The sequence below is a fragment of the Rhinolophus sinicus genome, linkage group LG02, assembly GCF_036562045.2.
Source record: "Rhinolophus sinicus isolate RSC01 linkage group LG02, ASM3656204v1, whole genome shotgun sequence".
NCBI lineage: Eukaryota > Metazoa > Chordata > Mammalia > Chiroptera > Rhinolophidae > Rhinolophus > Rhinolophus sinicus.
In genome coordinates, this window is record NC_133752.1 from 4414556 (window position 1) to 4439136 (window position 24581).

The 24581-nt window shown below is 50.6% G+C and overlaps 1 protein-coding gene across 3 annotated transcripts in view; it reads right to left on the reverse strand.

Annotated features, from left to right (window-relative positions):
• The window catches only part of STK32B (serine/threonine kinase 32B), a 264197-nt gene that overhangs the window by 43620 nt on the left and 195996 nt on the right, over positions 1-24581 (reverse strand). For all 3 annotated transcript variants that reach the window (XM_074321208.1, XM_074321198.1, XM_074321189.1), the window contains one exon: positions 4118-4155. In XM_074321208.1, the coding sequence (XP_074177309.1) occupies positions 4118-4155 (38 nt within the window). The remainder of the gene's footprint in view (positions 1-4117; positions 4156-24581) is intronic.

Genomic DNA, 24581 nt, shown 5'->3' on the forward strand with positions numbered 1-24581 from the left:
ATGAAGCAAATGAGCACCTCTGTGGGTGGGGCCTTGACATGGGTAGTTTTTATAGTCCCTGGGGGCCGTGCAGCCATGGCTGAGGTCCTGCAGACAATGAGATCCTCAACCACGGGGGCTCTGTGTCCTTCGGTCAGCTAGCACGATGCCTGCAAAGACGAAGGAATCCCTTTCCTGAGTACAGAAGAGGACAGAGCTACATGGGCAGTGAACAAGGGCCCTCAGTGACACGCTAGGCAAAAACGCAGGTGCTGCCCTTCTGTTTGACTCTCATCTCATTGCCCACCTTTGGGAAGTCGAGCTCCCATACAGAAAACAGCAACCTGCCCACCTGTGTTTATAGGAATAAACACAGAGTTCCATTTCCACTGGCCTCTTCTAGAGGACGGCACTGATTGCCACAGTTCTTCCCCCTCTCTATCGCCCCTGTTGCCAGGTAACTTTGCAGTGCCCCGCCACTCTCGTTTGGGTCATGTGACTTGCTTTGCCCAGTGGGATGGCAGCAATGGGACACGGGTGGAGGCTACAGTAAATGGGCTTTCCCTGCTCTGGCTTCTGCTATCACCATTTGAGGCCATGCGGGGTGACCTGTCACATGGGGATCCTAAGGGGCAGGGCTGAGTCTCCCAGTCAGGCAGCCAAGGCCATGGTGTACCAGCTGACAGCCAGTCGACCCTCAGACGGGCGAGGGAGCACAGCCAACATCACCAGGTACATGGCTGAGCCCACCTGACCTCAGTCTTAGGAGCAGGCCTTGCCTACAAACGCTTAACCCGCAGACCTGGGAGCGCACCTGATGCTTCTTGTTTGTGCCATTGAAACCACGTGGCCATTCCTTACCCAGTCTTAATGCACCACCCTCCCCTCGACAGCTTAAACGCCCCGTTTCCTCCAGCTCTTTGCTCTCAGCCCCAATGCACACTCAACTCTTCTCCCACCCTCTCCTAGGACACTCGTATCTTCCTTCACTCGCCTTCACCTCCAGGTTGGTGTCTCTCTGCTCTGCTGCTGGTGCAGAGACCCCCCTCAGAGCAGAAGGAAAGCACCCCTGCTGGGGAAGGACACCCAGCCTGAAGGGTCAGAGAGCAGAGCAGACACTGGGCCAACAGAGAAGCTTCTGGGAGAGTCTTGGATTTTGGGTAAGCAGCAGGTTTTGAACATTATTAATAAAATACTAATGCGCTTATTTAATTATGTTTATATTTCACTGTACACATGGCCAACCAACTTGTTCTCATTAAGAAAACACTTAATGAGACTGATGGTGAACTATTTCAAACAGCGGCACACAGTTGTCTATGTTGTAAACTGCTTTGTGACACAGTCAGCAAGGGGTTAGGGCTCTAAGGACCGCGTGGTGACTGAGTGAGTGATACTGTGTTGTCCACAGTAGTCGTTACTGTAGTGACTATATACAGTCATGACTAGATTGTCTACTTGAAATTTACTATGAGGGTCAATCTGAAATGCTCTCCCCTCACATAACAAAAAGGTAACTGTGTGAGGTGACGCATATGTTAATTAACTTGATTAACATTGTACAACTGAAATATACAAAAGCTCAAATTCCCAGTCATCCTTCAGTAAAGCTGGAGAAAAAAGAGCAACAATGACTAAGGAAAAAAACATTTAAAAGCTGATGAGCGTCTCTGGCCGTATAATAAATCAGGGAATGGAGGACCGCGGCCACTGGCTCCGTTCTCGTCCTCTCCTAGGGAAGGGGACTTGTGTTTTCTGAGAATTCCCTGCTCCTAAATTTGCTTTCTGCACTGCCTGTAAAGGTACTCGTTGGATGCTAGGCAGGGGTGGGGGTACAAGCCATTTATTCCTTAGTGTAAAATAGTGTACGCAGCATTATGTCCCAATCCTGAACAGAGATACTTGATGAAATAGGAACTTAGAGAAGAGAAGGGAGGGCCCGTGGGGAGTGTGTGGGACGCTGCAGAACCAGGAGGCAAGGTGAGGACTCCGGGTAAGCCAGGTGAGAGGTGGGGAAGGATGGGGGGCTCAGCGAGTGGGGAGGTGACCTGGAAGGAAAGCGAGACAGGGCTGAGGCGAGAGGCTGCGAACAAGTGCAGGAAGGGAGGTGGGCAGGGACAGAGACCCCAGAGCTCCAGAATGAGGAAGCACAGGGAAGGTGGTGGTGCCAGCCGCCTGCCCTGCGCGCCTGTGACTTCCGAGCAGCAGCTTTGGGAGCCCTGAGGGTGGGCTCTGAGGAGCTCTGGCGTCAGTCAGGCCTGGGGTACCCCACAGGCTCTCTGAGTCTCCTTTCCTCACAGATGAAATGGCTGAATTATTCCTGTTACCTTGTGTTCCCGCCTTAAATTTGCTTCTGGGCAGCTGTCCGGAGTCCGCAAGGTCTTTGTTAAATGGTGTCTCTCAGTTATTAGGGTAGGGCCCTGAGGATCCTGCTCAGAACCTGCCCTCTGGACCCTCGCCTTTCCAGACAGCACTGCCATTGGGTCCTGCATAACCCAGCCTGTGCCTCTTCTCACCTCCACTTCCCCTGCTTCTGTGATCTGACCTTGCCCTGCCCTGAGCCGAGAAGGGACTGGGAGAGACTGAGTAATATAAGTCCTTCCGGGCACCTTTTATGTCATGGTGCCGCAGTGGCAGCTAACTTTCATTGTCTCGTCTTAGACCTTCACCACCCTGCAAGGTGGTATTACTTCTGTTTTACTGCTGGGAAGGCCAAGACTCAGAGAGGTGAAGAGACTTGCCCAAGGACACACAGCTAGTTAGGGAGTCAGCTCAGCTCCACATCTGGGGATCCTGACTTTTACATACAAACTAGGGACCCTAATTTGCATCCTGAGCTCTGCCCAGTTTCGCTAGCATCTTCAGGCCAAACTTGACCTTCCACTCAGGAGCACAGAGATTTCAACCCACTGCCCCAAAGTACTCAGTTTGCTTTCAGCATCTGGCAGGAGATTTGAACCCAGATAGTCCCATCTACTACTCCTGTTCCACCTCCCAATACCAAGGGGCTTATGCAACCAGACATGCCTCCTGAGACACAGCCAGCACATCTGGGGTCCTAGAGGGGATTTGAGAAGGAGCCACAGCCTCAGCCTGCTGGTGTGGGGAGGGGGTCCAGAGGGGCTACGAGGCAGCAGGCTCACCCCTGAACAACTCAGCAGCACCTCAGAAAAATCCCCAGCGCTCACTCCAGCCCACCCTCCTGAAAGCCCTTGGAGATGAACCCCTGAAGCAATCAGTGAATTTAGTCTTCAAGGCTGCTCCGATGGTTGGCCGCACAGCTGCCAATGGCAATGGCTGCAGGGAACTGCCAGGTCAGCCGAGCTGTGCCGTGTCAGGCCGTGCCTTAGACCTGTGGTCCTGACTTGTGAGGGCATCACCTCCCTGGGGCTGACCCAGAACAGAGGCCCAGGCTCAGTGAAGCAGGACAGGGTCCAGTCTTGATTGTCATCAAGTCCCCCAGAGGAGTCCCGTAGACTAAAGTTGGAGAGCCACTGACATGGAGCCTTGCTTCTCAAAATGGACCAGCAAAGTCAGCCTCACCTCGGAGGTGTTAGAAATGCAGGATCTCAGGCCCCATTTCAGACTGACTGAATCAGTGTAACACGATGGCCAGGCTCCGTGTGCACAAGAAAGCCTGAGAAGCCTGGCTGAGCGAGGCGGAGCGGGTTATCCATTATTGATTTCTGACTTGCCAGCCATACACTATTCCATCTGATCCCCAGGACGATCTGAAAGGTGAGCACCATTGCCCCTGTTTTACAGAAGATGGCACTGAACTGAGACAGCTGAGGGGCTTTTCTGAAGCTACAGGTTCACGGCTGGAGGAGCTGGAGTGGAAAACTCAGGGCTTTCCGACCCTCTAGCTCATCCCCGCCTCTGCCCTGCCGTCCTCAGGCCAGGACGTCAATCACCGTGTCTTCAGATGTGAAACCTTCACATATGTTGGACTCGACCCACCAGGGCAGAACCCCGACCAGAAATGTACACAGATGTCCATCCACCATGGTCGAAACCAAAAAGGGCTTTGTAGTGAATGTTAAAATCAACTCACCAGGCCCCCACCCTCCATCCTGATTTCCCAGAGCCTCAAACATCTCCCTGAAAGAGTCTCTGTAAGTATTCATGACAGGCTTACCGTGCTCATCCAGCAGGATGTTGTCTGGCTTGATGTCTCTGTAAGAGAAAACAAAGAAGCTGAAAATGTGATTCCTGGAGCCTATTGACAAGCACTTGACAATGAACTTGGGGACAATGCCTGACAACACCCAGAGAGCTTGTCTCTCTCTCCCCTGGCTGAGGCCTCACAAGGAGCAGGGGAGCAATTATTGTGATAACGAAGTGCCCGAGCTCTTGCTTCTTTCAGTTTCCCGGAACTACAAGTAGATTGTGTGAATACTGTTTTCCCTGGATGGTCTTAACAATTTCTGGCCTCTGATCTCCCCAGAGTGACTGCTCGTTAATTATGTGGCCTCTGCCGGAAATTGTAGACACTTCCCCTGCCTGATGCAGCTTAGCCCTCCCACCTCGCTAGGTACAAACCTCCCAGGTGTTATCATCTCCACCACAGAGAGGACTGCGGCTCAGGGAGGGTCAGGGAGTTGTCCAGTCAGAGACGGGCCACACCCAGCCCTCAGCCAGCTTTTGTAGGGGTCTGCGCATAAGAAGGGCTTTTGCATTTTTCAAGCATTGTAATCCCCCTCCCCCACCACCACATAACAGTAAAAACAAAAAGGAACATACAACAGAGACTAATGTGTCTCTCATAGCCGCAAATACTTACTGTCTGGCCCTTCAGGGAGAACGTGTGCTAATCCCTTGTTAGGATAACACAGTGAACCACACGCAGCAAAATCTGGGCTGGGAGTTTCTGGGAAGTTCTGCTCTACTACCTCACCATTATAGCAAAGGCCCCCCCACATCCACGGTGTGCTTTTTAAAGGCAGGGCCTTTGCTTTCTTCGCCTCTGCACCCCTCGACTAGCACGATGCCCGTCACTAGTAGATACTGTCAAAGAAAACTCAGAGCTGGATGGCAGTTAAAGTGGGAAAAACAGACTGTGCTCAGGACAATTGAAAGAGTGGAAAAGAGACGTCAGCATAGAACAGGTTCAATCCCATTCAACGCACAAGTGGGAATTCACAGCCAAGGGGGGGGGGGTGTGGGGGGGGGGTCAGTGGATGGAAAAGTACTAAGAGGAAACATCAGGGGTGACGGGGGATTCTGGCTAAACTGACCCAATAGTATTCTTGCTGAAGGTGGACCAGGGGATCAGACACCCCCTGGGTGGGCAGGCGTGAGGCGCCGGGTCAGGTGTGGAGGATGGCTAAACCGACTCAGCAGGTTCTTGCTAAAACTGGACGATGCAGAGACCAACAGGGAAGCCGAAAGTTGAGGCCTAGTTGCAACAGAATTCAGAGGGGCCTGCGTAGAGTTTGGTGGAGGAGAGAATCCTGGTCAACACACAGGGGACGCAGTGAGAGAGGGATGGAGAAGTGGGTGTAAAAGCAGCACAGCCTTTGAGGAACTTGGCTGATATCCTGAGCCCCCACTTGCTTATCACGAACATGCACACACGTCCAAAGCTCGATATGAAACCATTGATTTTAGAAACGTGAGCCCCATTCGCTCATTTATGATAAATGTCAAATCCTCTGAGACTAACGACGGCTTTCTTCCAAATAGAAAGCAATTGTTTCTGGTTTATCAAATGGCAATTCTACCTGAAAGCACACAGTGGTTATTTGTAATAACATGAGGCAATGTTTATGGCTTTGGGAATGAAAGAAACACTCAACCTATATATTTAAATGTTCATTTTCATTAGGAATTTTGGAGCCCATAAATATGGACAAGCATGAAGCAAAAGGACCACACGGCCAAGTGCATAAATCCTCCATGGCGAACAGAGGGACGGATTATTAGTGGAGTCCCCATGGGGAGAACTTGAGAACCTACAAAATTAAAACAAAAGGCAGAAGACCCAGAGTCAAGTGCTTGTGGATTAAATCTGCAAACACTGGTTCCTCTCCAGGGCAGGTCCCAGTAGGGTTCTCAAGAAAAGGTGAGAAAAGGGAGAATAAATAATTATCAAAAATGAAAAGCAGCAGTGAACAGTGTCCTGCTTTAAAGGGTGTCCTGTATCACTAGCACTGAGATGACCTTATTGGGGTGTGGGGATCACAGAGGGGGTGGCTGTGGCCGAGGAAGCAAGAACCCGAAGTACTTGCAAGGGCCACAGCCTGGGCTGCTGCCTCCATTGATGCTGAAAGTGCCCTGTCTCCGGGTTTCTGCCGGCCCCTCTTCCCTTCCGACTCTCCTCTCTCCTTTATCCGCCTCCTTCCGCCCTCCCTCCTTCCTCTTCCTCCATCTCCTTCCTTTTCCTTCCATGAATATTTCTCAAATGCCTCGCCTGGGCAGGTCTGGGCAGAGAGCCTCCCGAAGCTCAGAATCAGTGGGAGAGGGAGACACGCAGGCTCGGTGCCATCTGGTGAAGTGGCACAGATGCCAAGGTGCCAGGGAGAGCGGGGCCATGGAGCCCAGGAGAAGATGGGACAAGGGCAGCTGGAGAAGGAATGGCCAGAGTCCTCTCGGACCAGTAGGGACCAGGGTGCCAGAGCCAATAAAGGTTGGGAGGGTGGCAGACCTAAGGCGAGGTGACCTGGTTAGTGGGGTGAACAGGGTCTTCCTCAGAACTCTGTCTACCCAGGACCTCGTAATGGGACCTTCTTTGGAAATAAGGCCTTTGCACATGGAGGTTGGGAAGGATCTCAGATGAAATCAGCCTGGGTTTAGGGTGGGTCCTACATCCAATGTCCGGAGTCTTTACAAGAGGAAGGAGATGGACATTTGGACACACAGACACAAAGGAAAGAAGGCGGCCTTGCGAAGACAGACACAGAGACTGGAGTGATGGGGCCACAAGCCAAGGGGGACCAGGAGCCACCAGAAGCTGGAGGAGGCAGGAAAGGATTTTCCCTAGAGCATTTGGAGCACGGCCCTGTTGGCACCTTAATTTCATGCTTCTGGCCAGAACTGTGAGATAATAAACCTATGTGGTTTGAAGCCACTTGTTTTATGGTCATTTGCTGCGGCAGCCACAAGAAGCGACCACACCTGACAGAGCAGAAGGAGAGCTCATGAAGAAGGCGGGCAAGTCTCAATTGGCAGCCAAGGTCCCCCACTGACCATGCTGTGACCCGCATCTCCATCTGAAAGGACCCCGTTCACCGTCTCTGATATTATGAGAACCAAACAGGGTCACCGATGTGAAGGGCTTGGTAAACTAGACCCCACAGCTCCAGGCCATCCTGCTCAGGGGCAGACTGCCAGGGTTCCCACGCCAGTCCCCCTCCCACTAGGGGGAGCCCTGCCTGTGCTTCAGTTACCTTTGGGGTACAGATTAAATATCCGATACGCAAACATGTTTCCTCTGTGTTGGCTCAGCACGGAATGGAATCAGTGATTCTCAAGCTTATGGAGTGTCCCTTCTGGGGTCACTGGGGGGACAGCAGGGAGCAAGACAGACCCAGTTACATGGAGCGTGTGTTCTAGGAGCAGATACCGGCCAAAAAGCATGCGAATAAATGACGTGGTCACAAGCGGGGATAAGTGCTTGGAGGGTCTAGGAAAGAGAACAACAGAGGGTCCTCATTGGGTAGGTGGTCAGGGAAGGACCTTCAGAAGCTGTGACATTGGGCTGACCTCTGAATGACAAGAAAGTCCAGCAGGCACAACCCTGGGAGAATGTCATTTTGCAGATGAGGGAACAGAAGGCTGAGAGGGCAAATGATCTGACCCTTTGACATTCATCATTATTCAGCTTCAGCTCCAGTGGTCAGGCATCTATGGAGTACATTGTTTTGCACACCTGAAACTAATTGATTAAAAAAAAGAAAAAGCTTGATTAGAAGATGCTAAACTCAAAAACACACAAAAAGACCTGACGCGTGACGTGCTTCTAGCAGAGGGAGCATGATGACGGTGGAGAGTGTCACCTCCACGCCATAACTGCCTTACGCTAGGCCCCGTCTTAGCAGATGGAGTGAGGCGTCCTCCCTTGCTGGCCTTGAAGACTGAGCTGCATGGTGAACAGGCCACATGGCAGAGACCGCAGGTGCCTCTAGGAGCCAGAAAGAAAAGGGGACCTCCGTCCCACAGGACTGAATTCTGCCAACAACCATGACAGCTTGGAAGAGGGCCAGGAAGGTCCAGAAAGGAACGAAGCCCAGTGGGCAACTGGATTGCAGCCTTGGGACACCCTGAGCGGAGGAGGCCGCTTCGCGGGCTGTGCCCAGCCTCCTGACCCATGGAAACGTGTGAGAAAATAAATCAGTTGTCTTCAGCTGCTAAGCAAGTGGTCATTTGTTAGGCCGCAATAGAAAACTGACACAGCAGCTAGATGACCTTGGGCCGCTTACTCTCAGCCTCCTTCTCCTCGTCTGGAAAATGGGAATAGTTGCCCCTACCTGCCTGCTGCCGGGAATACATATGATGAGATGCTATTTCTACAAGGTTTAGTACAGTTCCCAGCGTATGAGCAGTGATGAAATAAATGAGGTGAGGTTACTATCACTGTTCTTTCCAAGGGCCTAGGGGGGACGCAGGGACGGATTCCTGAGCCTTTAGCAAAATGAATTAGCCCTCTTTCATGGGAGACTCACCAGGCAGACTCCTGCCAAGCCATCCGGAGAAGATGGAGGGCCTGAGTCACTTGGGATTTAATAAGAATACCACTTGATGGCAAAGCGTCTTATCAGGGCCTTTTGGCCGGTTTCAGGACCATTTCCTTCAGTTCTATTTTTCACGTTGATCGTATCACGGCTATAGCGTGTCATGCTGCTGCAAATGGGCTTGTCCGTCCAGAAAGGGCATGAGAAGTATTGAGTGGATGGGAAAGGCTGGGACGATGTTTTCTGAGGACAGGTCCATAATTTCAGAGCTGGGCAAAACGACTCTTTGATGGAAAAAATGTATGCAAGGCTCTAAAACTTGCCCTTGAATTATTCCCGAGCCCCAAATAAAACAAAGCACGAAATGTCAGCTGGGCTATTGTAAAAAATATATATATATATACAGCACAAAAATGGCTCTGATCCAGACTGCAAATCAGGACCGTGAGGATATTTCTGCATGTGTCCCTTTGCAGGGTTTCCTGAGTGTTCCACGCTGACAATCTTACATTTCAGGACTGAGGCTGAGCTAACAGAACGGCACTGGGGATGATGGCCGGAGGCATGTGTGGGCTGGCTTGGCGGGACTGACCTTGGCTGTTGACCTCTGTCTTAGGCAGCTTGGACGGGGCCTTGCAGCCATCCACCAGCAAGCTGATGTGGGACAGGAAGCTAGTGAACTTGGCTCTCACAGTTTGGAAACTCTCACCATACTGGCATGGACTGTTCTTCTAGAAACTGGGTAACAGTGATGAAACTATACATCATTGCTACCCATTACGTATGATTTCTTTCTCCTCTCTCTCCTGTTTCCTGTGGAGAGCAGGGACCATGTACTAACCCACGTTCCCAACATGCTGCCCTAATGTCAATAGCAGTACTGGTACGTAATATGAACAGCTAACCTTTATTGAGTGCTTGTTACATACCAGGCACGATTTTGAGTAAGTAACACGGATTTAATATGTAGTGTGGCTACTCCGTATCAGGTGCTATGGCAGCACTTTCTATGTCACCTTACTTAATTCTGACACAGCTCTTAGAGACAGGTATCATTACTCCTAGTTTACTGATGAAGAAACAGCTGTTCGCCGAGGGTCAAAGGTCACGTTAGTAGACAAGACCCGCCCTCATGTTGCCTGTCACCAGATCAGTGTTCTCTGTCTGGGAAAAAAACTCAAGAAGAAAAATGAATTAGAATTCCCTGAATCCAGACCAGGCACTAACAATTCAAGGAGCAAGCTTATAATAAATATCTGATTTGACAAATAAAATTACGTTGTTTGTATTTCAGGATACATTTCTTTATTACGACACTCACCCATAAGGTTGCTGTTCCTTTTTTTAACATGACCCGAATGGCTTTGCAAAACATAAATCTGACCCTGTCCCTTCTTATTAAATCCTTTTCACGGTCCCCTGGTACCTACAGCGCTGGTGGCCAGACCCTGGGATTCCATGTCCTAATATAATCTCAGAAATAAAAAGCAAACCCTGAGACGTCGTGTTAACCTTCACATCCACCAACTGAAGGCACCAAAGAAAAGTACCAAACACTGTACTTGTCCAGAAAGAGGGAAAGAGGTGCCACTTTAACCCAGGAGACGCATAGGACATCATTTCAAAATAAGGCACAGTTGCCACTGGCCCCAGGCCCATTCCTGGACAAGGGTTTAGACGGCACTGACCAAAGGCCAGAGTTCAGAGTCCTTGGGTTGGGGCTTTTGCTCATCTGGCCAGTCAGCCTGGCATCCCTGCACCCTCAGGTTCTCTGGTGCCCCAGCTTTCCCGGCTCCCTCTCTCAGCGTGATGCCCTCCTCCCTATAAATCCCCAGACACAGACTTTAGGGCACAGCTCAGTTGCAATGTCCTCCCGGAATGCTGCAGTAGGTTGAATAGTGTCTACCTGGTACCTGTGAATGGAATGTCATTTGGAAAGGGTGGCTTTGCAGAGGCTATTAAGTTAAGACAAGGTCATACTGGGTTAGGGTGAGCCCTACATCCTACGGCTGGTGTCCTCATAATAAGAGGGAAGAGACAGCAATCCACCTCGACAGAGGCAGAGACCGGGACGACGCATCTATAAGCCAAGGACCGGCCGGAGGCACCAGAAGCCACGAGAGAGGTTTGGGATGGGTTCTTACCCAGAGCTCCCGGAAGGAACCAAACATGCCAACCTCTTGATTCCAGACCCCTGAACTGTAAGAAGATAGATGTGTGTTGTTTTAGGCCACCCAGTTTGTGGTACTTAAGTCCCAACGCTGGCCCCACGGCCCCTCCCTGCTTCCCTCGTCCCAGCCTGATGGCGTAGCCCCACCTTGCTCATTTCCTCACCTCTGATTGCTCCAGACAACTTCACATGTGCTTCTTTATCTGTCCTCATACAACCCGAATGAGTGTCCTGTGGCTGCTGTAACGAGTTACACAAACTCAGTGACCCCAAACAACAGAGATTTGTCCTCTCACAGTTCTGGAGGCCAGAAGTCCGAAACACGTCTTCAGGGCTTAAAATCAAGTATCAACAAAGCTGAGCTCCTTCTGAGCGCCCAGCCTTTTCAGCGTCTAGAGTGGTCGCATTCCTTCGCTGGCCCCTCCGCACATCGACGCCACCTCCTGTCTCAGTAGTCACACCTCCTACTGCTGACTCCGGCACTCTGGCCTCTATCTTATGAGAACACCTGTGGTTATACTGGAGCATCCTAGGTAATTCAGGATAATTTCCATCTCACCATCCTTGATCACATGTGCCAAGTCCCCTTTGCTGTGTAAGATACATGGTCACAGGTTTGGGGGGATTAGAATGTGGCACCTTTGGGGGGCCATTATTCAGTCTACATTGTGTCCCCCACAAATTCCTATGTTGAAACCCTAACCCCCAAGACCACGGAATGTGATTACATTTGGAGACATGGTCTTAAAAGAGGCACTTATGTTAAAATGAGGTCATTAGGGTGGGTCTTAATCCAATCTGACTGGAGTCCTTATGAGATTAGGACACAGACACACACAGAGGGACGGCCATGGGAGGACACAGGGAGAAGACGGCCATCCACCCACCAGGGAGAGAGGCCGCAGGAGGAAGCAACCCTCTGACACTTTCATCTTGTACTTCTAACCTGTAGGGCTGGGAGAAAATACATTTCTGTTGTTCAGTCCGCCAGCCTGTGGTATTTGGCGATGGCGGCCTGAGCGAACTCATACAGGTAGGCAATATTGCTATCCCTGTTTTATTGGACAATAAGAGTGACGCTGAGCACAGTTTAACACTTCCTGAGATCACAGAGTCAGTCCATGGTAGAGTCAGGATGTACCAGTTAGAGACCCATGACTTGATCTAAAGACGCGGGAGCCATTTTTTAAACATACACACACCTACTGCGTTTCCCCGAAAATAAGACCTAGCCAGACAATCAGCTCTAATGCATCTTTTGGAGCAAAAATTAATATAAGAGCCAGTCTTATATTGTATTATTTTACATATTATATTATATTATATTATATTATATTATATTATACCCAGTCTTATATTACTGTAAAATAAGACCAGGTCTTATATTACTTTTGCTCCAAAAGACACATTAGAGTTGATTGTCTGACGAGGTCTTATTTCCAGGGACACACAGTAGTCAGGCAGTTCTGTCTTGCATCCAGCTGAAAACACCATGCCGCACTCAACTCAGCCGTTTCTCGCTTTATTCTTTGGGAGAGGAAGTGCAGCTGGGCCAGCCATGCTTAGGGGCTGTTGGTTTATCTTTAATCCAGCAAAGAACAAACATCAGCATGGTTGACACTGGTTAATAACGTTCCAAAGCTGTGCCACTCCATGGGGCCTGGATGGAAACTTGGTTACTAAGGCAATTGCATCCAGCTAATTACTCTGAAGTCTCTCTCATGGAGACCACGAAGCTTTCAGGATTCACAAACACGTTCGAGGAGGCACTGTGATCAATTACTTCCTTCATGGATGGGTGAGCCCAACAACACCCTACCCTGGACACAGTGCGGGGGTCACCTTCCCAGGCGGGTCAGGAAAGGTCCGTGAAGCCCTTGCAGACCCACCCAGTTCACTGTTACTTCGTTCTAGTTGCTCTTAGAGCACTGAATTGCTACGGTCTGTCCCTGTGCCATCCCACTCTGCAGTAGCCATTGCACAGCAGATGGGAAACAATAAAAGTGTGTGGAGGGATAGGATGCTTGCCCACGGCCCTGCGCTGGCTGCAAGCCATCTGTGATAATGGATAAGACGTGAAAGACCTTCACACACGAACACTGGTTCAAATCTTTACTCTACTACTGCCTCGGTCTCAGTTTTCATCTGTACAATGGGCATAAAATGAAATAATGTACACAAAGAACTTAGCTCAGTTCCTAGCATATAGTAGATAGATGCTTGATAAATGGTGATTATCCCCCCCATCCCACCCAACTCACCTCTACTTAGCAGGGAATTCAGAGGGAACAGGATGTGGAAGAAAGAAAGACGGAGGAGCCGACCCCCAAACAAATATGACCATCTCTCATATTCATGCAGTTGTACAGTTCACAAAACCCCTTTCCATACTGCAATTCATTTAATCCGCCTAACAGCCTTAGAGAACCAGCATTAAGTTCTTTTCATGGACAAGGAAACTGAAGCCTAAAGGAGTGAAGTGACTTGCCCATGGTCACAGTTACGAAGTGGCAGCAGCGACATCTGCACCCAGCTGCCCTGACGCCCATCTAGTGCTCTCTCCGTCCCACTTTCCGGGTGGGGCAGAGATGCAAGGGGGCAGAGCCACTCAGCCCACCTGTGCGTGCCTGCATGGCGTCATGTCCCCTGTGTCTGTGTGCGTGCCGTCCAGGGGCGGGGAGCTCTCCCCGGTTTCCGCCTGGTCATCTGTTAGCTCTATGCATCTGTCAGCTCTGGCTCCACCGCCACTCCCTCTGAGAAGCCCTGGATGGACCAGGTCACCGTCCTGCGTTATCTCGTTCCCGGCTCTTCACTGTCACAATCCGTATGCCAGCTCACTGGCACCCACACGCCAAAGATGTCACCACCTCTTCCGCTGTCTGTTAGGTCGTATTCCCAACTCCTCCAAGCCCAAATTCTGTGGTCGCTCACCGGGGGTCGCTCTGCCCCCACACCCTCAGTTCTCTTGCCCATTTGCCAGACGAAACCCAAACCTTGGTTAAATTCTCCTTTCTGACGACTAGCTGCAGGTGGATGGAGAAAAACGCGACACAACCATGAGTTTCCCTCTAAGTCCTGATCATGCCCGTCCCCACTACAGCCTCCTCCCCCTCCTCGGTCCTCATCATCGCAGCAGCCAGAGGGGGGCGCTCTCTGCTCACAACCCTCCAGCCATTGCACAGGAAGGCCCCACCTCCCCTCCCCTCACTCACAGCGTGGCCATGCTGAGCAAGGCCCCACCCATGGCCTCTGCCCTGGGGTCCTTCCTGGAAGGCCCCTTCCTTGTGTTCCATGCGACTCCCTGCCTGTCTCCTGCTGACCACCCCGCTCCCCAATGCTCCCTATTTCTCACCCTCCTTTATTTCTCTCCAGACCCTTCTCCCCATCTGACAATTTCCTTATTGATTTGTTTTTGGTCCTCTTTCCTGATTACCACACAAAGCCCATGACAGCAGGGACGTTTTTCCCCCAAAGCTGTATCACCAGGACCTAGAACAGCGTGTCTACAGCAAGAAATGCACTCAGTCAATAGTCGTTTGGATAGCTGGAGGGATGAAAGTCCCAGCACTCAGGCCTGCCTGCCTGTGCTGCTTCCTCTCCATCCATCTCTTAGCATTGGTCCAGAGTCTAGTGGCTTCAGAAACAAGGGTCCCTATGAGCCACGAGGCATCCCAGGCCCCACCCCAGACCAGCCACAGCCTCAGACTCTGTGGGCTAGGCCTGGGAACCTGCATTTTGACAAGTCCCAGTGGGAGCCCTGCTCTGCTTATGGGGCAAGACACATATCTGAATTGGCTCCCAATGGGAGGCTGCATTCAGGAGAGGATTTGGGGGGGACTCAGCCTCTGGCACACAGACATAGTTTCATTAAAATGCAGGGCCCGGTGGTGGGCTCTGATTCCTCTGGGAACCAGTTAGCATGATTTTGTTATAGCCACCCAGTCCCTGGGCCCATATAGTTTGATTGGCGTGATGGGGGTGGGGAAGAATCACGTCTTGACCGACAGCAGGACTATGTGTGCAGGAGTGAGACAAGCGGGAGAGAGACAGGTGAGATCTACTTTAGCAGAGGTCAAAAGCAACCAGACACCACAGCCACCTATCAGGGGGCAAAGGAAATGAGCAAACAGCACCGACACCCACCCACCCATGGCTGATGGCAGGGCACAGGGTAGAAACACGGTACGAGGGAGTTCCCTTCCCTGATTTCACTGGGAATGTGCGAACCCTGGTTAGAAAGTCGTCTGCATGGAGCATTATATTTAATTCATATTTTAAGAATTACTATTTTTAGGGCCCAATCTCTGTGAGTATTTTGTCCAAGGGGGCATGTTGCCAAAATGTTTAAGAGTTCCAGAGTCCCAGACTGTCAACACTAGAAGGGACTTTAAGTCTACCTAAAACAGACGATTCCTGGGTAGCATAACCTCTCTTAACCTCAGTTTCCTCATCTGTAAAGATAGAAGGGTGGGAGTGGAGGGTGGAGGGTGGAGGGGGTGGAGAGTGGAGGGTGGAGGGGTGGAGAGTGGAGAGTGGAGGGTGGAGGGGTGGAGAGTGGAGGGTGGAGGGGTGGAGAGTGGAGGGTGGAGGGGTGGCAGGTGGGGGGTGGAGAGTGGAGGGTGGAGGGGTGGCAGGTGGAGGGTGGAGAGTGGAGAGTGGAGGGTGGAAGGGTGGAGAGTGGAGGGTGGAGGGTGGAGGGGTGGCGGGTGGGGGGTGGAGAGTGGAGAGTGGAGGGTGGAGGGGTGGAGAGTGGAGGGTGGAGGGGTGGCGGGTGGGGGTGGAGAGTGGAGAGTGGAGAGTGGAGGGGTGGAGAGTGGAGGGTGGCGGGGTGGCGGGTGGGGGGTGGAGAGTGGAGGGTGGAGGGTGGAGGGGTGGAGGGTGGAGGGTGGAGGTGGGAGGTGGAGGGTGGAGGGTGGAGGGTGGAGGGTGGAGGTGGAGGGTGGAGGGGGAGGTGGAGGGGGGAGGGTGGAGGGTGGGGGTGGAGGGTGGAGGGTGGAGGGTGGAGGGTGGAGGGTGGAGGGGTGGAGGGTGGAGGGGTGGGGGTGGGGGTGGAGAGTGGAGAGTGGAGGGTGGAGGGGTGGAGAGTGGAGGGTGGAGGGGTGGCGGGTGGGGGGGGGAGAGTGGAGAGTGGAGGGGGCAGGGGGGGCGGGTGGGGGGTGGAGAGTGGAGAGTGGAGGGTGGGGGGGGGGAGAGTGGAGGGTGGAGGGGTGGAGAGTGGAGGGTGGAGGGGTGGGGTGGAGGGTGGAGGGGTGGAGGGGGGGGGGGGGAGGGGTGGAGAGTGGAGAGTGGAGGGTGGAGGGGTGGAGAGTGGAGGGTGGAGGGGTGGAGAGTGGAGGGTGGAGGGGTGGCAGGTGGGGGGTGGAGAGTGGAGAGTGGAGGGTGGAGGGTGGAGGGGTGGAGAGTGGAGAGTGGAGGGTGGAGGGGTGGAGAGTGGAGGGTGGAGGGGTGGAGAGTGGAGGGTGGAGAGTGGAGGGTGGAGGGGTGGAGAGTGGAGAGTGGAGGGTGGAGGGGTGGCGGGTGGGGGGTGGAGAGTGGAGAGTGGAGGCCAAGGGTGGAGGGGTAGCTGCAGACTGATCAATAACTTGTAAAGGGGCTGAATATTCCTTGGGGGCCTCTGCTTCCTCCAGTCTCCTTTTCATCAACCTGAAGCTGACAAATGGCCACATTTGTGACAGTTCCCAGGGATCTGTATGCCCTTATGGAGGAGAAAAGAAGCAAATCTCTCTAAGTGTCGGCCTTTGTAAGACAAGTAGGGTCCCTGGCTCCTGGATCTTGTCAGTGCTCTGAGTAAATCCCTCTGTGTTTTGGTCTGACAGATGGCAGACAGGGAGCAATGAGACAGAAAGGAGAGAGGGAAGAAGGAGAGAGAGGGAGGGGAAAGGAGAGGAGGAGAGGGAAGCGATTGCGAGGAGAGGAGAAGAGAGGGGAAGAGAAGAGAGAGCAGAGAGGAGAGGGAGGGAGAGGAGAGGAAGGGGAGAGGAGAAAAGGAAGGTCTGAGTCATAAGTGGTGGCCCAGTCCTGACCGCCTTCTCCTGCCACACAGCCACATCCTTAGCATCAGGCCAAGGTCAACAGCAGGCGTGGCACTGACATGGCCTGACCATCCCATGGAGATATCGGTCTACAGGCTCTCACTGTCTGATGTTCCACTGTGGGCCCTTCCCACCTCGGACGGATCAACCAGCCTTTTACTATCACCTTCTCCAATATCAGGGGACACTCATCAATGACCAGTAGTCACGTGAGGAAAACCTTCAAAATGAAATAACAGAGATGAAATCAATAGACAAAAGGACCTCAGGGGAAACGGAAACAAATGCAGGGAAGAGGAAACTTCGAGATAATAATAATTAATTTCCTCAGAGAGGCAGAGGATATTATGCCCAGACATCACAAGATGCCATGAAAAAGGAACAATCAAAGTGAGAAAGAGTGCTCAGAAATCAAATACCTGAGAACTGGAACAAAAATCAATAGAAGGGGTTGAAAGATGAACTCAAGGACATTTCCCAGAAAGCAGAATGAAAAGTCCCAGAGATGGAAAAGAAGAAACACACAAGACACACTGGGGATCATTCTAGCAAGTCCAACATCCAAATAATAGGAGTTCCAGAAAGAGGATGGAAAAAGCGGGAGGATTGTGTTTTCCTGGGAAGGAGGTGCTGGGGACTGGCCTGGCCGGGGAACCGGGCGTGCAGAGGCTCAGTGGGGGAGGGGGAAGGGGGTGTCCTGTGCAATTGTAAATAATTTAGGAGGACAGGAAGTCTGATGGGAGCAGAGAGAGTGTGGGCCATGAGGGTGGACAAGCAGGCAGAGAGATGGCGGAAGGGGTCAGGAGAAGGCGGGACCAGCACCCCAATTTCACAAGTGACATTGTGAGACCGTAGGGTTTAGGAGGCACACATGACCTTGTTCTGTCGCACTGGATCATGGGATGAGAAAGTTCTCTAGAAACTCCTCTTCAGTCCTTCTAATTAGGTCAGAGAGGCCTCTCACTGGATTCCCGTATGTCTGTAACATGGGACACTTGCTAATCTCCAAAGCTGTCCCCTCCAGAAAGCTTTTCCTGGCTCCATGGGCTGACCCCACTGCTGTTCCGATCCCATCTGCCAATGGGTGTGAACAAAATGCTCGCCTCTGGTCAGTACTCTGTGGACCTCAGATGAGTGAAATGAGGATGCACCACTCAGACCGTGGGTCTATGTCTCGAAGGGGTTCAGCTGTGCTAAACCCAGTCTGCAGCTTTATTGGGCTCATGGTAGCAAACTCAGTTTTCGTGTTCCGTAGCATGAAACGCCTTACAAAAATCACTCTGAATTCAGGAAGAGCTGGGAATATGAGTCTGATGGACTCCCCTTCTCCTGCTGAGGCCCTGAGCTCAAAGTGTAGAGATGCAGTTATTATTGTAATGATAGGAGTGAAGCCGAAATCTTATTAAATAGTCTATTGACCCAGAAAAAAAGAGAGCAGAGCTGTCATCTTCTCCTTTTTAAATATTCTGAATTTTTTTGGTCTAGCATAGGATGAAACATTAGATTAATGATAATTTCCTTGGTAGGACGCCAATATAGAACAGTCCTGATGATGTCTGAAATGCAGAATGACAGCTCAGGGGAGTGAGGCACCATGGTTCCTCGCCTGCCTGAAGCTTCAAGGCTCCTGCAAGAAGAATGGACGGCACCATGGTGTTTTTAGTTAATTAACAAAGTCCACACACAATCCAGCTGGATGGAAGTGGCAGGACCCAGGGGAGTACCAGGGCTGTGGCAACTTCCAAGAATGGCTGCTCCTACCTTACTCATTAATCAGAATTCGCCAGAATCCACACCCTACCCTCTGCTTCCATACTTCCTGTTCCTTGCCAATCCTTTGTCTTTCCTTCCCGGTTCCCAACCCCTTGTCTTTCCTTCCTCAAATGTAAACCCTTCTGACTACTGACGCTCTTCTCTCATGGGATCGGTCAATTGTTGGCCCATTTTGTCATGCTCTCATTCTGGATCATCGGCCGAGTCTGTTTGCCTGTCTGCAGGAGCAAGGGGGGTCAATGAAGCCGCCATCCCAGCCTGGTTCCACGGGGAGAGAAGTGGCTTGTGTCCCTGGAGCATCTCTGAGTCACGGGGATGAATGGTCTCTCACTGGCCATCGATGAAGGCATCTTCCATGTCTTATAAAAAGTCCCTGTGTTACATTTCTCACTTTGTTTACTTCTAGGGAGAAATGTGAGCCCATTTCAGGGGATAAGGGCATTTTCTCTTTTTCTTCTGAAACGAAAATCTCAACATGGAGTGGAGGACAAGGGCAGTGCCCTGGCACTGCCTCGGCAGATACTGTTTTAAATTCCTTCCACCACTTACTCTCTTCATAACCTTCTGGAAACTAACCTCAGCAGGCCTCAACGCTCATGGCTGCACAATGCAATGGGAGGGGGTGGGCCATGGCGCCTACAGACCCGGAGCATGTGAGCATTGAAGGAGATGGTGCAGGAAACGCACCGAATGGAACCAGGTAACACGTTAGATGTGCAATGGCAGCTATCACCTGGGCCACTGCCCATAGTGGTCACGCCACTTCACTTTCCCAACTGAGTGGTCCAGGGATCTGGAATCAACTTCAACAGACACAAGTCCAGCTATGTGAAATGTCAGGCTCTTCTACTCAGTGCGAAACGTCACAAAAAGGCCACCACAAAAGCAGGTTCATCTGATGCTATGTGACTCGCCACCTGGGCGAGGTGACTTGGCCATTCATGCCTCCTGCCCCGGTGGTGGGACGGGTGTGCAAGTTTCCTTTTCTCAAACACGTAGCATTGGCACCTCCCAACCCAGGCACTGAGTATCTTCTACATGATTTCACCTCGTCTCTACCATCAGCCTGGGAGTGACGCATACTGACCTGATTTTAAAGATAAAGGAAATAAGAACTGAAAAGATTAAGCCTGTTCCTATGACTCAGACAGCAAGTGGCGCAGCCAGGCTCCAAACTCAGTTTTGTTTAATAAATATTTCAGTCTGTTTTCTCTGCCTCATCAAACCCTTCGAGAAGGTAAGAGGTAGGGAAATGCAACACATGGACTAAGTGAGTGAGAGGGCACCCAAGGCCTGGCACTCACGTACCTTGTCTTTCATCCTCACAGCAATCCTGAGGTGACCATCACCATCCCCATTCGTGAGGAAGAGAGCTGGGGGGGTGGCGTTCCACAGGGGGCACAGCGAAGGATTCCATCTCAGACCTGGATGCCCTGCTCGTTGCTTTTCATGCTCTCTTTCCACTTAAAATTCACCCCAGGTTCTTTTGGAAGTAGGCTCAGGCATGCAGCGATCTTACAGAAATACATACATGGTGGGAAGATACACCCATGTCTGTACAACTGTGAGTTGCCCATAAACTTCATGCACATCTGTAACCATCAATAAGCAGGGCAGTGCAAAGCCACAAGTGCTAAATCAGTGCTGCAACGCTGCCCTTCAGTGCCCATGTCCTCAGTGGTCTGGTTCTCAGCGGGACACCTTTGTGGTGCTCACACACACGCACACTCACACACACATACATACTCGCACACACTCACGCTCACACATGCACACTCACACACTTGTACACTCACACTCACACACACGCACACTCATACACACATACACACTCACACACACGCTCACACATGCACACTCACACACACTCATGACAACTTCCTCTTCCCCAGTGACTCACTCATCAGTCTTTTTGGAAAAATGAGTAATATCAGCATCAAAGACAAGCTCCCAAGTTAACTTTTCTATGCTCCACAGGAAAATGTGTGTGAACACGTTAAGAATACCACCCGCTGCCACCCTGAATTGACATTCTCTGTATTTTCATGCAGTTGGAGGGGTGACGGTCTTCAAACATCAAAGTCTCTTCTCTAACCCAGCATCTAGCTTCACTGCTCGAAAACAGACTGTTCCCTGATACGCAGCTTTTTATGAATGCAGTTGAACGGGATGAGTGTTGAGAACATGTAAGGAATTTTAAAATAAGAATGCAAATAGGTAATATGTAGGGTTTCATTTAGAGCAATCTTAGAGGTTCTCATTTTTCACTGATTCACTCCTTCTAGATCTATCTAGAATCTACTTGTGCCAGTCACCGCGTTAAACCCTAGAGGGAGCAAGAAGCATAAAAGGGCTCAAATGAATAAACCGACAGTCTGGTGGAGGAGGCAGGTATGCAGATAAGTCATTTTTGTGACAGAAGTTGCAAAAGTTCAGTGGAAACACAGAAAAGGAATAACTACATTGCTCAGAAGAATTTGGGAAGGCTCCTCAGAGGAGATGGCATTTTTTCCAAGAAAAGTTGGTAGAAAAGGAGGATTCTGACCGAGAGAACAGTGACTATGTGGAGGCCAAGCGTCTCTATGTGATTGTGGACTAGAGCAGCATGTTCTTCCTGCTTAGCATGGCTTCCTGCCCTCTTCTTCTGGTTCCTTTGGGGGACCCTCCTCCCACCTCAATGTGGTCCCAGAGTGGCTACCCATGGGGCTCAGAGGGATGGGGACATGGTTCAAGTTGGCTAAATTAGAATTTTCCACCCCTCTGGCTACACAAATTCACTCAGGGATAGTGACTCAAGCAGAACCAGTCAGAAATTTCTCAGGGATAGTTCTCTGTGATAGTCATGTGATTCAAGAAGACCCAATCAGAGGCTTCTCTGGGGTTGATACATGAATTTCGTGAATGAGAAGACCCAGTTCCACTATGGTGGTCCCGCTGGGCACACTGCAGTTATGGGGTTGGTGGCAGCCATGTCGCTGGCCCACTGGAGAGAGCCTGTCCGCCAAATAAAGTTAGCAGAGACCTACGAAGCAAGATCTCTCTCTCTCTCTCTCTCTCTCTCGCTCTGTCTCTGACCCTGAGCCTCGATAACATTAAGTATGCTGAACTGCCAATTTTTAAAAATAAAATTTCCTTTCTTTCCTAAACTGGTTTGATTTGGGCTTCTATCACTCTAAACTCATCAAAACAACGATGACACGTTGCCGTACCTTAGTAGCTTAACAGGAATAGTGGGCAAATGGGAATTAAGGGTCAAATCATGAACGGCAGGGCTAAGGCATTCAGACGGCATCCCATGGGCGATGGGGAGTCAGGGAACGGTTTTAAGAAGCAAAGTGACACGGTTTGGTAATGTTTTAGAAAGGCATCTCCAGCAGAGGGATGAGTCAGGCTATCTTTCCTTCATTAGTTCATGCAAATATTGTGAGAGCCACTTACTGAGTGGGGGTGGAGAACGAAGGCTGCAGATAATGAAACTGATCATTTCATCCGAGTACGCCAGGAGGCAGTTTTCCTCTTTAGTAACTAAGATTATTTAATTGACAATGCATATTGAATTTTTCTGTGTTAAATAATGGAGTAAACACTTCAAAGGAACATCTCTCATACAGCAAAATCCCGGTAGGCAACAGGACATGTGTCACAATTAGCAAGCACAATTAATAAAGGAAACAAAAGGCTCGGTCACAGTAGGGAGCCTGGCCGAACGCATTTCTCCACATCTAATTCTGTGGCTGGTTAGAGCAGCTGTGCTCTGGATGGTTTCTTCCTCATAGCCCGGAACTAGAACTCACTCTGTCTTGGCCTGAAGCCTCAACCTCTGACAATCCTTGTAATTTCTAGAAGAGGCAATGCCCAGTTACTGAGCCAAGGCCACAGTAGTGGCAGCAAGACTGGAGTCCATCTTTCATGTGCAAAGTCTGCCCAGAATCCCCGGGAAATACACCATCAAGGGCCTGGACTCTGAGCCAGCAGACGAGCAACCACTGGTCACCTGGGGCCCTGACAAGGCATGGCCTCTCTCTGAACCTCCCTTTCTTGCGACTGTAAAATGAGCAGAATCATAAAATATAGCCCAAGCTAAATAACTGTTGCATGAATTATATGAAACAACAGAAGACTCTCTCAAGTTAAAATTTGACCTATAAAATATTCATGTAAAAGTTATATTTCTATGAGAGGTGTGTACTCTTGTTACAGGCATTCCATACTCAGCCAATCAAACATTTCTAATAGCCAAGCAGTGCCTTGGGTACTGAGGCGACACTGCTGCTGAGAACACGGCTCCAAGCTCATCGGGATGGAAACTGAGTGGGAGAAGCTCCTTAAGTGAAGATGACAGGAACGGTCTCTGAGGCCATGGAGGTCTGGACGAGATACTTTGAGGACGAAACACAGAGTTCCAGTGTGCTCCAGGCTGAAGTCACGGCAGCCATCAGGGAGGACACAGAACTTGAGTTGGAAGTGACAGCGTTGCAACAATGTCCTTGGAAAACTGTCTATAGAGTGTGGAGGTTGGACTGACGGAAGGTCAAAGTATAACCAGTGAGTCCAGGAGGTCATGTGGTCATGTGCCTGTTGATGGTCAGCTCCGTTTCCTTCCCTTTCTTGCATCACTTCCCATTATTTTATATGCCCACATTTCCCGGGCACCCTAGTCTTCCGGTTTCCAGCTGGGTTTGCCCTGTGTTGGAAGACTGGAGAGTGGAAGCTGGTGTTCTTTGGGCAGTACCCCTGGCAGGGCTGCCGCTCCACCATGTTGCTGTCCCAGCTTGGATGACAGTCCCTGCCTCTGTGGTACCATCCAGCTCCGGCTCTCACTGCAGGGACCTGGCTGCAGGGCTGGGACAGCACCCTCCCCTCCCCGCTGCTGCCTGTGTCCCACCAGCTCTAGGGTATTTAGCAGCAGAAAACTGTTGCCTCGTCATCAACTGTCACCCGTTTGTTCCTCAGTAAAGAAGAAACACATCCATCTCACCAATTCTCAGCACTAAGATCCCTTGAAATGCTCCAAGTGGTTTCTATTTTCTGCCTGCATTCTGACCTATGCATAAAGGCCAATGAATTGGTCCACGCGACTGATGGTGATGGATGAAGGCAGAGAGGTGAACCAGGAAGTCTTTGAACTTCAGTAGACGTAGGGATAAGAGAGAAGGAGAGTTGGGGAATGGTTCTCAAGATGGCAGTACCTGCTGATGTGTAAAGAGATCATGGGTGTATCAGGACTTAAATGTATTCATTTCATTCCTGGGGTTTAGTCCACTGCCTATGACTTGTTTGTGCGTCATATCTGCGATTGCAACCTGAACTCAAGGAACACATGTAAAATTTCTACTTCCAGCACTAAGAGGAAGTCTTCCCCAATATATAATTCTTATTGCTTGAAAAAAATAACAGTGCTCTATACCTCTTGATGGTGATGAAATCTCTCGCATTAAGGAAAGCTTGTTTACTCTGGCAGAGAAATATGTGGTTTCCACATCGGAACATTAAGAATTTGCAAGTGCCTTCCATGGAGGTGAAAAGGGAACATGAGTTCGTGTGATCACTACAGGTGAATTGGGTTCCTCCAAACTGAAATACTGGTACCAATTTCTTCTTTCACACAAGCATCACATGACACTAACACCTGTAGCCCTCTCCTAGCTGTCTTCCCCGACCTCAGCCTCGCTCAGAATGCCTGGTGGGTGTGGCTGCTACACGTCTCTTCTTAGAGTCCACTATTCCTTTCCCCGTGGTCTAGAGGAGAAAATGCAAATTACTTAGTCCAGCAGCTGCAAGCTCTTCATTGTAACACTCTAGCCCAGGCGGTTTCTTAAAAAATTACGAGTAGAATTAGCATATGATCCAGCGACTCCACTTGTTCGTAAAGACCCAAAAGAACGGTTCACAGCAGTATTATTCGCAATAGTGAAAAGATGGAAGCAAACCGGATGTCCATGACCAAATGAATGG